The 13,201-nt window shown below is 53.1% G+C and overlaps 3 protein-coding genes across 4 annotated transcripts; 2 read left to right on the forward strand and 1 right to left on the reverse strand.

Moving 5' to 3' along the window:
- Positions 1-568: 568 nt before the first annotated feature.
- On the reverse strand, positions 569-4,449 carry RPA2 (replication protein A2). The gene is made up of 9 exons (XM_052699243.1): positions 4,315-4,449; positions 4,132-4,226; positions 3,904-4,005; positions 3,703-3,816; positions 2,778-2,852; positions 2,299-2,412; positions 1,877-1,984; positions 1,600-1,694; positions 569-1,173 (listed from the first exon to the last, which is right to left on the reverse strand). The coding sequence occupies exons 1-9, from the start codon at positions 4,328-4,330 to the stop codon at positions 1,089-1,091; spliced, it is 804 nt and encodes a 267-aa protein (XP_052555203.1). The 5' UTR covers positions 4,331-4,449; the 3' UTR covers positions 569-1,088.
- A 109-nt stretch (positions 4,450-4,558) lies between these two features.
- On the forward strand, positions 4,559-9,856 carry SMPDL3B (sphingomyelin phosphodiesterase acid like 3B). Its single transcript, XM_052699209.1, has 7 exons — positions 4,559-4,937; positions 6,049-6,146; positions 6,701-6,844; positions 7,434-7,606; positions 7,747-7,927; positions 8,409-8,542; positions 9,110-9,856. Exons 1-7 carry the CDS (start codon positions 4,675-4,677, stop codon positions 9,479-9,481), a joined length of 1,365 nt encoding a protein of 454 aa, XP_052555169.1. The 5' UTR covers positions 4,559-4,674; the 3' UTR covers positions 9,482-9,856.
- Positions 9,857-10,629: 773 nt separating this feature from the next.
- Positions 10,630-12,709, forward strand: XKR8 (XK related 8). Of its 2 annotated transcripts, XM_052699214.1 has the most exons (4): positions 10,632-10,952; positions 11,089-11,282; positions 11,693-11,777; positions 11,937-12,709. In XM_052699214.1, the coding sequence occupies exons 1-4, from the start codon at positions 10,660-10,662 to the stop codon at positions 12,460-12,462; spliced, it is 1,098 nt and encodes a 365-aa protein (XP_052555174.1). In that variant the 5' UTR covers positions 10,632-10,659; the 3' UTR covers positions 12,463-12,709. The 2 variants fall into 2 exon arrangements, with proteins under 2 accessions (XP_052555173.1, XP_052555174.1); XM_052699213.1 differs by having other exon boundaries at positions 10,630-10,952; positions 11,693-12,709.
- The last annotated feature ends 492 nt before the right edge of the window (positions 12,710-13,201 follow it).

The raw sequence follows: 13,201 nt of genomic DNA on the forward strand, positions 1-13,201 counted from the left end.
CAATCCTGCCTGTTAGCAGTGCTAAACATGCTTCCCACAGGAAGCACTCTCACTATGGGAGAACTGCTGTGTTCCTCACAGGGTCATTAAGTGGTTCTGAACATTTATGAGCTGCACTCCACTCCTACCAACCGATGCAGGACGGCGCCCAGGAGGCAGCTTTCAGTTCTGCATTTTCTGCTACAGGAAATTAAGAGAACAGATATGGTGCAGGAGCTCCTACCTGAGCAAAGCAGTGCCACACACAGAAAGAGATGTGAACTCTTTACCTCCTCACTGCTGCACCACCAATGTCCATAATGCTCTTTCCTAACTTCGCCTTTGTCCTGTTAGCAGCAATGATCCTGGCTCCAGATGGGTCACTGCTACAACTTGCAGCTTCTTTCATGTTTTCACACCCAGATGTTTGTTCATAAAGCAATTCCCTTCAAAAGCTTCAGAAAATAATAAGCACAGACAACCAAATCCTGGGAAAGCAGGGGCTGTGTTTGTACCCACATGTCTGAGTTCCAGTGACAAATGCTTTTCCTCTTTAGGGAAGAACAAAAACCTGCAGAGCCACAGAAGCTCAGGATCCTAGTTTAAATTTTATTGAAAATAATTTCAAAAGCCATAGTAACAAGACTACTTCATAGTACAAATATAGATTTAAGTGCACAAACTAATTACAAATCTAGTCATGATTACTGTACATTAGTAGAACGTTTCTCTTGGCTACCCCTCTTGTGAATGAAATGGAATGAAAGCATTAGGAAGAAACAACAAAAGAATCTGCACACAAGATGTGAAAGGGGCTCTTCGTAACATAGTTGTTCTAACAGGCAAAAACAAACTGCAGGATTAGAAGCTTTGAGAAGCTTGGTTCTCCCATATCTGCTTACACTTCCATCCTGTGGTCGTGGCATATTAACCAAGCCCAGACACCAGAACCCTTCCAAATGTTCTGCTTGTCCTTAAATTCCAAGGTGCAGGGACTCACAGAATAGCTGGTTAGAAAGCAAAGATCACTTCCAGGTTGCAAAGCCCAGCAGGTTGACTTGAGACATCAACAAGCACTTGGACAGAAGCAAATCCAGGTGGAAAGAACCTCAATCAGCATCCGTGGACTTATAGTGATCATCATCCACAGTAGAGTAGATGTGTCCCTCACTGCTAAGGAATTCAACTGCTTGCCTTTGAAGAAAAAAAGGCAATTAGTACCAATTAGTACCTACTTCACATTGATGCCCTTCTCTCAACCATTTCCCACCCACAGCCTGATGTCCCCACTGTTCCTTTCTGGCATCTGCCAAAAGATGCACCCAGAGATGCATCCCATCAGCATTTTAAAGTGCTGCTCCATTGTCAACACAAACATAAAAGTGTTTCCAAGGCTTTATCATTTCAACAAACTCATTCTAAGCTGTTTCACTAAAGAATTCAAGAACTCAGGTTGACCATTGCATCCTGTGGGGACACATTGAATCACAAAACACTGTTAAAAAAAAAAAAAAAGCCAGCATCTGGCCTTGCCCACTTCTTTCCTCTTTGTCTACTTTCAGCAGATTCCAGAAAGGACTGCGTAGACTGGAAGCAAATCCTTCATTTCTACACACTTACTTGATTGTTGGTATGCTGACATTGTGGAGCTGAAGTTTCAGCTCTTGAAGACTCATACCTTCTGGAGAATGGCAGTTTTTAATCAGGTTCAGCACCTGGAAGAATATCAACCAGCATCAGCAACAGCGAGGCTCTATCAACACTGAACAGCGAGGCCAAAAAAAAGAATTACCAGCCTTCTGAGAATAACCAAGCTTTTATTTCTTTGTCTCAACTCACACTGCAGCAGCATCCACTGGGACACCCGTGCTCCTGGCTTGAGGATGCTGGCACCCACCTGACTCTGATGTGCTGTGAGTCCATTCACAGGCAGGCTGCCTCCACCGTAGCTCCCCACGTCGCTCATTCCAGCAGAGGTAAATGACTGAGGTGCTCTTGATGCTGACTGCAATTGCAAGGGTAAAAGAACTGCGGCTGCACAGGCTGCTGCAAACCCAAGGCATGAAAGACTCTGCCTAATTACTCCGGTACAGTAATTAAAGACAGATTTCCAAGAGAAATCAAGTAGAACTGGCTACAACACAATGTCTCTTGAAGGAATTCAAGACTCACAGCACACCCCCACCGCAGCCCTTCAAACTCCAGGCTTTGCAGACCCACAACTTAAATACAATTTCCCACTGAACCCAGAGATCTCCTTGGGAGATGACCAGTAACACCAGCAACAGCTGTGATGGAACCACACCCCCAGCTACATACCAGCAGGTTTTTTCTGAGGATCATATGTGCATTGACAGTCTCAAGTATGTGCGTGGTGAACTCGTTCATGTTTTCCAAAGGCATGATCTTAAATGCCACCAAACTTTTCTTATTCTTCCAGAGAAAAGAAAAAAATATAGTTAACAGGGTAGCAACGCCAATATGCTTGACATACAACTTAAATGCTCCAGCTGGAACAGGAGCAGTAGCAGGTGGGGAGTTTGTCTGCCTTTAATTAGCAAAGTTTTTGAACTCAAAAGCTTTTCTGTGGAATCGTGCAGGACAGTGTCTGGGCAACTTGTTTCTATCCAGCTGGTAACTGCACTTTGCTTTACCACATGCAGCATGATGGATGACTGCTACGAGGCAGCTCTTACCATACAATACACTATGGGTTTTCTTACAGCACTTTGCCAGATCACCAACCCTTCGTGCCACTGCTCCAGCCTCACTTCTTGAGGAGTCACAAATGATCTTACCTGAAAGGAGCGAAGATGACCAGCGACTTTTACATAAGTTCCTGGGGGTACCACGATATTCTCACTACCTGCCTCCTTACAGAGAAAGAAAGGAGAAAGTGAGGTTTTGCTGATTCATCCCTCCACTTCTCAATTACCACAATGACCAATTTAAGGACTCTAATCTCAAGCAAACACAAACGACACACGTTCAGACAATCAGTAAGAGCAGCTAGGTAAATGTAACGACAGATGAAAGATGTTTATTTGAATGCACTGTATTGATAGTCAAATTGACAGCAGTCAATGCCAGTTGTATGTTCTGCTGCTGCTCTGTTCACTGATGAGGGATTCTCACAGAAGGAGAGGAAAGAACCCAAAGCATTTTAAAAACAAACCACACCACGTCAAGCATTCAAACAGTGAACACAGCTGGGGGGGTTCAAGCATTCACAGAATCTTATGGCAAACCTGTAGATAAGCCAACTGAGAATCTCTTTAATTACTCCTAGAGTAGTTCAGCTGAATGCAGCTGTTCACCTCCAGACACATTTACCAGCAACACAGGCTGTGTTTAAGCAGCGGCTCTGTCAACAGGGAGCACAGTGGAGACCAGCAGCACCACAGGAGCCAGGCACCAGGCAACAAGACAACACACAAACCTCTTCCACTCTCTGGTTTTACATTTCTCACACAAAAGAACAGAGTGCACACCTCTGAGTAACAACTGAGATTAGGCAGCTAAACTGTAAGAAATTATTTATGTTATTTGATGTATGAACTACAGAGTAGAAGATCACAAAAGCACAGAACCACTGATCTTTGCTACTGCAGCATCCAGCCTGGCTCTCATAGGCACAGCACTGCCCAGCTCTCAGACTGACTGTTTTACATCTCGCAGAGCCTCTCCCCCATAGCAGCACCTCAGAATGGTTTGATTGCTTACGTCGGTGTCAACCCACTGCCGCACATCCATGGGCGCTGCTGTCATGTCGTCCACCTTGTACAGGATGTTGGTGGGCGCCTTCTCTGCGTGCCTTACGATGCCAACCACGGTGACCTGCAGCAGGAAGGGCCGTCAAGGGGCGGGGAGAAGCACCCGCAGCCCCTCAGAGCCGCCCCAGTAGGGATGGCAGCGGGTGCTCACCTGTGAGATCTCCACATCGTGGATGCGGAACGCCTCATCCACCTGCTCGGCCGCCAGCAGCTGTGACACGGTGCAGGGCACGATACTCTGCGAGCGGCTGCGCTGCAGGGAGGCGGGGTGAAGGAGAAGCGCCGCGGTCAGCGACAGCCTCGGCTCGGCTCAGCACAGCCCGGTTCGGCTCAGCCCAACGCCGCAGCCGCCCGCTCCCCCGGCCCCTTCTGGCCCTACCTGTTTTTTCTCCGCCTGCGCGCCTGTTGGAGAGCTGAAACCTCCCGGGGACTGCGTGTAGCCGCCCGCGGGGCCGTAGCCACCGTCGAAGTTACCTGGGAAAGGAAAGGATGAGCCGTGAGGGGGGGAGACGCGCCCGGCACGCCCAACTCGCCCACCTCCCCGTGCCGCTCCGGCCCGCACCGTGCCCGCCCCACATGGCGGCAGAACCCAGCTGCGGCAGGACTCGTTCCTCTAGCACGGCGTCCCGCGCCCCGGCAACGGGAGCCAATCACAACCCTCCTTCTTCCGACTGCTTCCTGCGGCGAGAGCCAATCACCGCCCTCTTTCTTCCGACGTCTTCCTGCAGCGGGAGCCAATCACCATCCTCTTTTTTTTCCGGACAGCTTCCGGCGCTGAGAGCCGATTACGGCCCTCCTTCTTCCGACAGCTTCCGGCGGCGGGGATGCCGGCGCCGCCACGCTGGGTGCTGGCGCTGCCCGGCCGCGCTGACGCGATGGGGCGGGGCGGGCAGGTGAAGGCGCTGAGACGCGGGAGGCCGGGATGCGGGCGATCGCGCTGCTTCTGCTGCTGTGCCCGCCGGGCCTGGCGGGGCGCTTCTGGCACCTCACGGACCTGCACTGGGACCCCGGCTACGAGGCGGCGATGGCGGCCGGGGAGCGCTGTCCGTCGGGCGGCTCCGAGGCTTCGCCGGGCGCGGGGCTGTGGGGCAGCTACCTGTGCGATGCGCCGTGGGGTTTGCTGAGCTCCGCTGTGTTCGCCATGCGCCGCCTGCTGCCGCAGCCCGACTTCGTGCTCTGGACCGGGTGAGGACCTGGCGACTCTCGTCTTCTCTCTCTCTTTTTCGTTCGTTTCTCCTAATGCTAAGTCGCTCCAAGAGTAATGCCTCCTATTTATTGTCGTGGAATCGTCTGCAGCTATGAAGAGCGCGACAGCGCTGCATTAAATGAGCAAATTCTCAGCTGTAAAGCGTTATTTTTCAGCGTGTTTCTGCCAGCGGCGAGCAGGAGATGCGTGCTGTGCTCATAAGCATCTGCACCAGTGGGGGTAACCCAGTGTTGCTGAAACGTGGAAGAGAAGGACCTGGGGCTGTTGGTGACACTTGGCTGGACGTGAGCCAGCAGGGTGCCCAGGTGGCCAAGGAGCCCAGTGGCATCCTGGCCGTGTCAGCAGCAATGCAGCCAGCAGGAGGTGATCATCCCTCTGTGCTGCCACTGCTGGGGCTGCACCTCAGGGCTGTGCTCAGCGCTCGTCCCCTTGCTGCAGTAAAGACGTTGAGGCCCTCCAGTGTGCAAAGAAGGGAACGGAGCTGTGAGGGGTCTGGAGCACAGGTCTTTGGAAAAGCTTGTCTGGAAGAGGGGTGATGCACTGGCACAGGCTGCCCGAGGGGGTGGTGCTGTCACTGACCCTGGATGCTGAAAACATAGAAGTGTCCATACACCAGATTTTGGGGTAGATCTCAGTGATCACTGCTTTGCTGGAGGCATTCATTTGGTTCCTTTTCCGGGGAATAGTTATCCTGCTGTTCTCTTGGATGCAAATGACTTCTGCTTCTCTGCTGTTATCCACTTTTAACCTGAGGTTGCAATATGTTCTCTCTTGCATGATGCCCACTCAGCTGTAGCATGTATTAAACGTGCTGAAATCTGACAAGCCTGCTTCTTGTTCTCTGTTCTCAAAACTGTACAGTTTTGTCAAAGTAGAATAAAATGGAGCAGCTTTTCACTTGGAGCCGTTTCCTGACGCTCCTGCAGTACCTGAGCCAGAGAGCACAGTGCCAGTTCCTACCCCTAAAGCCTTTGACTTTATCTTCTATGAGGGAAAAAGAAAACAGGGGGCTCAGGCACGTGTTCTGTGCCTTGCTTTGAGCACGTGCCCTGCTGGCCACATGTAACAGCTGTGCTGTTTCTGCTTCAGGGATGATACTCCTCATGTTCCAGATGAGCAGCTCGGAGAAGAAAAGGTTCTGCACATCATTGAAAACCTGACCTCTCTGATAAAACAGGTATTTCCAGGTAGGACTTGAGGGAATGAGAAGGGGAGAGAAGTACAGATTTTCATGGAAGATTTTATCTGTATGGAACAATGATAGAATGGGGAAGGGGAAAAGCCCAGAAAGGCTGTGGACAATATGACTTATTTGTCCTCTTCTTAGCTGCTGTATGGTGTGAGGTGTGTCTGAATTGGGGAGTCTGACACACTGTTATTATTTCTGGTTAATGCACTCAGAAGAGAGAAAAATAAACATTTCTCTGATTACTCATTTAGGCAGAAAAGCCTGCAAAAATTCTTCCTATTTTATCAATCACAGCAGTGAGGGAAGGAGCGTTATAGGCAGTGAGAGCTCATTGACTGGTCTTAACGCTGTGTCTCTGGGGTGTCTTGCCCTGAGGAGTCCCATGGCATCTCTGCAGTGTTGTACCTGCACTCAGTGTGGCTGCATGTGGGTGAAACACCTTCACCAAGCTGTTGAGTCACGCTGTTCTTTCTGAGTCATTGGAGAGCTCTGATGATGAGGAACCCTGAAACAAGAACAGACTTCTCCCTTCTGCCTTTCCTCTGTCCTTAGATACTAAAGTCTATGCAGCAATGGGTAATCATGACTTCCACCCCAAGAATCAGCTTCCAGGGAAGGAGAACAGGATCTACAACCAAACAGCAGAACTGTGGCGTTCCTGGTTGAATGAAACTTCCATTCCTCTGTTCAGAGCAGGTATGGCACTGCTGGTGCATGTTAGCAGCACTCTGGAGAGCTGGGGGTGGTTAAGAGAGTACCACAAATAGTTTTCCATGCTTTTATGCTCAGAGCAGCAGTACTTATAGAGGAAAGGTGCAATTAATGCTAATTTACTGTATTTTTCTGCGTGTGAGAAAAGAAATTTCCTTATGCTTTGGTCTCTCCTGCTTTGTTCAAGTTACAGGTAAGTGTCCCTGCAGAGAATGCAGGGTGATAAGCTTCAGTGGGGAAAAAAAAAACAACAAAAAACCAATCTTTTAAGAAGGCTGGAAGGCTGCAGTTGTAGCCCAGCACTGTGACTCTCTCCAACTGCCCAGCTCCTGGTCCTGCACGCTGTGCCTGTCAGCATTCCCTTCACCCTAGGATACCTAAGAAGGACAGGAGACACACAGTGGAGGGTCACACCAGTTCCCCAACCAAGTCTGTTCAGAGCACTGCTGTCACCCTGTGCAGTGACTCTGCTATGGTGATTGCCATGGAGAGAGCTGGGAACACAGGGATCCTGGGTTCCAGCACTCAGCTGCACCACACCTCCAGCTCTTTCCCTGCTGCTTGCCTTTTGCAGGAGCTTTCTACAGTGAGAAGCTGCCCAGCTCAGATAGCAGGGGGCGAATGATTGTTCTCAATACCAATCTGTACTATGACCAGAACAACCAGACTGCTGGTGAGGAAGATCCCGGAGGGCAATTCCAGTGGCTGGAGGAAACACTGACCAACGCCTCTAAAGCAGAAGAAATGGTATTAAAATAAGATTTTAAAAAACTCAATAAGTTTGGAAGCTCTTCTTGCTCCTCAGCTCCCCTCTGTGCTGTCGCTGCCAGCCGGTGCTTTACAGGAAGTCTGGGCAGCGCATTCAGTGCAGCTCCTCATTCTTGCAGGTCTATATTGTGGGTCACATCCCTCCGGGCTTCTTTGAGAAGAAACGAGGCAAGCCGTGGTTCCGCAGGGATTTCAATGAGCGATACTTGAAAATTGTGCAGAAGCACCACAGAGTGATTGCTGCCCAGTTCTTTGGACACCATCACACAGACAGCTTTCGCATGTTTTACAGCGATTCAGGTAGCAGTTCTGGCTGCCTTCGTGTTTTCCTGGTATCTCTGCCAACCACCATCACATCACTGTCAATGAGAATTTTCAGTGTCTGCTGGCTGGATGCTGTTGAGAAAGCCTCCCTCCAATTTCCCCTCACATTTCATCTTTTTCAGCCATGCTGCTGGTGCTGCTCTGTGCTGGTGAGCTTTGGACACGAGCTGAGGCAAAAGGGAGTGATTACAAATCTTTGCACTGGGGTTATGTGTGGTGCTCTGGGTGTCCTTCAAGCATGGCTCTCTTGCACACACACTCACCACAGGAATCTTCTGCAGCTTTAGTAAACCTGTTTTTCACTGCAGCAGTCCAACCTTCAATCCTTTGTGCTGGTCAGGGATGATCGTTACGTGTGTACTGTGGGAATTAGAGCTGGCTGCTGGCAGTGATGTGTTTATGAGATGAAGCTGAAGCTGAAGTCTGCCATTCATGGTTGCTTTGCCTTTCTGTTAAGGTTCCCCAATCAACGTCATGTTCCTGGCCCCCGGAGTGACCCCCTGGAAAACAACATTACCTGGAGTGAACAATGGAGCCAACAACCCTGGGATCCGAGTGATCGATTACGATGCAGACACCCTTCAGGTGCAGGTAGAGGATCCCCCCCTCCTTTGCACTGCAGTTCTAGAGGAATATTTTATTCCTCCACAGGCAGAACTATGGGACCCAAGAGGATTTACAGGGAGCGACCTGTAACAGTCTCGTGGTTAGCACGGGGATGCAGAAAGAGCATCAGTGAGTGAAGAAGGCAGGGTGACCAAATGCAGCAGGCGCAGGCCTCTGCTGGGATGAGTCCCAGCACAGGGCAGCTTGGTTTGACACTTTGACACCTCAACATGCAGGCAGAGTGGATCGCAGGATTTCCTTTTGGGGACTGATGAACTTGTTGAACCCTGTCTAAAAAATCTGAACTCTCTAGAAATTTATTTGGGTTCCCTTTAATTGCTGAATGATTTAATTAGATGCTGCTGCTTTGTGGAGGCTCTCACCTAAATCATTTATCCACGGCTTTACGTCTTGCTAGAAGGAATGCTGCACTCCTTCCTGGGCAGGGAGGTGCAGTGTTTGGTGCAGATCCCATATTCTAAACCAACATTCCACTCCAGGGAATGGAAACTTTCTTGGTTTGACTTCGGTTCCATCTCTCTCACCCTGCAGGATGTGGTGACTTACTACCTGAACTTAACTCACGCCAATCTGGTGGCCCCAGCATGGGAGGAGGAATACAGGCTGACGAGCGCCTTTCAGGTGCCTGATGGCTCCACAAAATCCATGCAGGCCGTGTTGGAAAAGATATCCAAGGATGCAAAGTATCTGCAGCAATATTATGAGTTCAACTCTGTCAAATACGACCTTACCCTGTGTGGGGAGACCTGCCGAGTCGACCACGTCTGTGCCATCAGGGAAATTGATTTTACCAGATACGAGGAGTGCCTTAAAGCCAGCAGCTCTGCTTCTGCCATCGTCAGTGTTTGCCTTTTATTGCTCTCTTTGCTCTTAGGGATCTTTGGTCCCCTGCAAACACTGTAACGACTGAGAGCACGAGTGAAGAGAGGACAGCTTCACAGTGCACAGGAATTGGCAGTCGTGAATGCTTTTGGAACTGGGGACTTATTTGAAAACCAAGAAATAATCAGTGCTTTGTAGTAAAAGCTCTATGATGTTGATTTGAGCACTTCTAGAAAAGCTTGATGCATCAGAGATGGTTACAAAGCCTTTCTGTACCAGTCTGACCCACTTCAGGGAGTTCGTCTTCCTTCTGCTGCAACTTCTGAGGCAGCTGCACAAATGAGATGAAGGCCTCCCTGTGAGTTACCCACCCTTAGTGTGAGAGCTGTGAGCTGCCACGTGTTCCTGAGGAACCAGAGCGTGCTTCTCTTCTGGAAAATAAAACACAACACAACAGCTGGCCTGCAGGGTCTCGTTTTGATGGCCTTGTACTGCAGCAGCTTCGCCTCTGGTGTGTGAGCAAAGCCAGGCAGTGTCAGAACTTCCTTGGACAGTTTGGGCCGTGACTTTCACGTGTCAGCATCCACAGTGAGGCAGCAGGGTGAGAAGCTTCATGGTTTTTTTTCAGATGCTGAACACAGACGGCTTTCCCCCCAAGCACCTTTGGTGTTCTTTTAACTCTCATTTGCTTTTTCTTTAGCTGTGCAAACTGCAGAGAAGCCCTCCGTGCCTCGCCAGCCTTCTGTCTGCTCATACAAAAACCACACGTGAACCAAAGAAAAGTGACACTGTAGGGCCCTTGGGGATGAGTGGATGAGACAGTGCAGAAATCCTTGTGCTGTCTGTAAGCAGCTGTTTGGAGGCAGCTCCAGAGAAGCAGTAGTGGAACAGTGTTGTGTCAGAGGGGAAGCACGGCCAGGGGAGGCGCAGCCTTGTGCAGAGCTGCAGCTTTGCAGGGGTCGGTGGCATTTGCCCCTCGCACAGCTCGGGGGGATCACAGGAGCAGCGCCTGCGCTCCTCGGCTGTGCTCGGGGTAAGCACTGCTTGCACGGGAAAGGGTGCCGGGGTCTGGAAATGAGCCACTGCGTATGGAATGATCTAAAAATCATGGAGAAAAAAAACCGCTGGGAAGCACCGCCAGCTCTGCCGCGGATGGGCTTTTTTCTTTCAATGGGGAACCGGGAACCCAAAGGCGGGGCGGGGAGCGGAGCTGAGGGGCGGGGCGGCTCTCGAGGCCGGGCGGGGCGGCGCGCCCCGGGATGGCGGTGCGGGGCCCGACGCGTTTCGGGCCTTGGCAGTGGCTGCTGGCGGCGGGGGGCGCGGCGGCGGCGGTGTGGGACGCGGGAGCGGACGTGTGGGTGGCGGTAGGACACGCGCGCGCGGGGCGGCCGGGCTGCGCGGCGCTGGGTTTGGGGCTGTGGGCCGCGGGCTGCGCCGCCCGGCAGGCCTGCAGCTGGCTGTGGTTCCGCTCCGATCCGCCGGCGCTGCGCCCCGAGCCGTCCCGCCGCCTCCTCGCCGCTCTGCACCTCCTGCAGCTCGGCTTCTTGTACAGGTACGGCTCTCCCGAAGCGCGGCGTTCCTCCCTCGGGCTGCGGCCCCGCTCTTCCGCCGCGTCCCCGGCTGCGGCGGAGCGGAGCCGCGGTCCAGGAGCGCTGCGTTCGCCGCTGATCGCGCCGTGCTCCGACCAGGTGCGTCCGAGCTCTACGGCTGGGCTGGAGGCTGTGCCGGACGGAGGCGACGGAGGAGGAGAGGAATCACATGGCGTTCCTGACCCACGACATCAGCATGTTGCGTCTCTTCGAGACCTTCCTGGAGAACGCCCCGCAGCTCGCGCTGCTCCTCTACAGCGTCCTGCGCAGCAACAAGGCTGAGCCTTCCCAGGGTGCGGGCCGGGATGGGGGCTCGGGTTGGGAGGTCGGGGCTCTGCTGCTCTGCTCTGTTGCTCTGCTCTGCTGCTGCTGCGCTCCCACCGCCGTCCAAAGGGCGCTGTGCTGTCCCAGCCCCGTGGGCCCCTACGGGCTATGCTGGGCCTGCAGGGAACTGAAGCGGGGGGGGCACTGTTCTGTCCTTGGGCAAAGTGTGGGCTCCCCTGAGAGCGGCACCAGCTGCTGCTCGGGAAAGGCAGGAAGTGGGAAGTGAGGGGAGGAGAAATGGAGCTGATGCTCATGATGCTGATGCCCCGAAGCCGCTGCTTTGCTGATGGGAGGCTCCTTTCAGAGGTGTTGGGTGCTGTTTGGAGCAGGAACAGCCCCAGCTTGGTCTGCATTCTCCATGGCTGCTGCTCTGTTGCAGGAATGGGAATCTGCACGGCGTTCCTGTGTGTGACCTGGTCCCTGCTGGACTACCACCAGTCCCTGCGCTCCTTCCTGCAGGACAAGTACGAGATGGGCTGGGGTTCCTCCGTCATCTACTTCCTATGGAACCTCTTCCTCCTCTGCCCCCGCATCCTGGCGCTCGCCCTCTTTGCCCTGCTGTGGCCCTATGGTGTGGCCGTGCACTTCCCACTGGTGTGGCTGGCGATGTTTCTCTGGGTCAGCCTGCAGGGCACCGATTTCATGGAGTCTCCGGGCCCCGAGCAGCTCTACCGCGCCATGGTGGCCGTCATCCTCTACTTCAGCTGGTTCAACGTGGCCCCAGGGAGGACCCTGCACCGCAGCATCATCTATCACAGCTTCATCCTGGTGGACAGCACGCTGCTGACCCTGGCCTGGCTCTGGGACCGTCCCCCTGAGGAGCAGCACCCATTGCTCATCCCGGCGCTGTGGGCTGCGCTGCCCTGCTACCTCCTGGGGCTGCTGCTGCGCGTCACCTACTACGGGTGGCTGCACCCCAATGTGCGAGCACAGCCACGGAGCGGCGGTGACGAGGTGGATGCCAACGGAAGGGCTGATGGAAGGGCTGATGGGGCCGTGGAGTTCCGCAGCATTTCAGAGCCTTGTGAGCTCCGCAGTGTTTCAGAGCCGGTCCTGGTGAACTCCAGGCTGCGGTGCCTCGCGCGGAGCCACTTCCCGCTGTCTGTGCTGGCAGAGCCGCACCTGCTGAATGGGACAGCTGCTGTCTGAGTCCTGCACTCCTTGAGATGGAATTGTGCCTTATCCGAGTGGTTTGAGTTGTTGGGGAGGTTCTGTTTGGTTCTTTCCATTGTGTGCGCCAGGCTGCAGTTTTGGCAGTTCATTGCCACAGCAGGGATGCGGGCAGGAAGGCTCGGAGCTTGGTGCTAGGCCTGCATGGCGCTGTGGCACTGTTGATTCTTGTTATTTATTATTCACCTTTTCCAAAAAAAAGAAAAAAGGAAAAAAAAACCCAACACCTGGTTGTCCATTCATCTTCTGGTGCCCGCTGCCAACGTCATTCCTCCTTGGTCACTCCCTGTTTGGCAGTGGCTGTCAGATGTCTGTTTGCAGTTCTGTTGTTTGACTGTTAAGGCTGAAGGCTGCACAGTGCTGAGATGTGGCCCAGGGAGGGGCAGGGAGGGGTGGGACGGTGAGGGTCCTGGCATGGTGGCAATGAGCTGAGCGCCATCAGCAGCCCAGGCTCTGCAGGGGGCTCCCTCATTGGGGTCCCTCATTGCTGTGAGCAGGGCCTGAGCCCATAACGCTGCACCTCAGCTGCTCTGGGGCTGAAGGGGCAGCAGCTGTGGCTTGGGCACCCCATGCTGGCACTGCAGCTCCTGCCACATTTTGCTGCAGCACCACCCACTGCCACAGCACGGCGGGGGTTGGTGGAGGACTGCCCAGACTGCACATCTCCAGGGTCACCAGCACAGGGTGAGCGCAGTGCAAAGGGACAGCAGCACTGCAG

The sequence above is a fragment of the Tympanuchus pallidicinctus genome, unplaced genomic scaffold (genome assembly GCF_026119805.1).
Source record: "Tympanuchus pallidicinctus isolate F22 unplaced genomic scaffold, pur_lepc_1.0 scaffold35, whole genome shotgun sequence".
Lineage (NCBI taxonomy): Eukaryota > Metazoa > Chordata > Aves > Galliformes > Phasianidae > Tympanuchus > Tympanuchus pallidicinctus.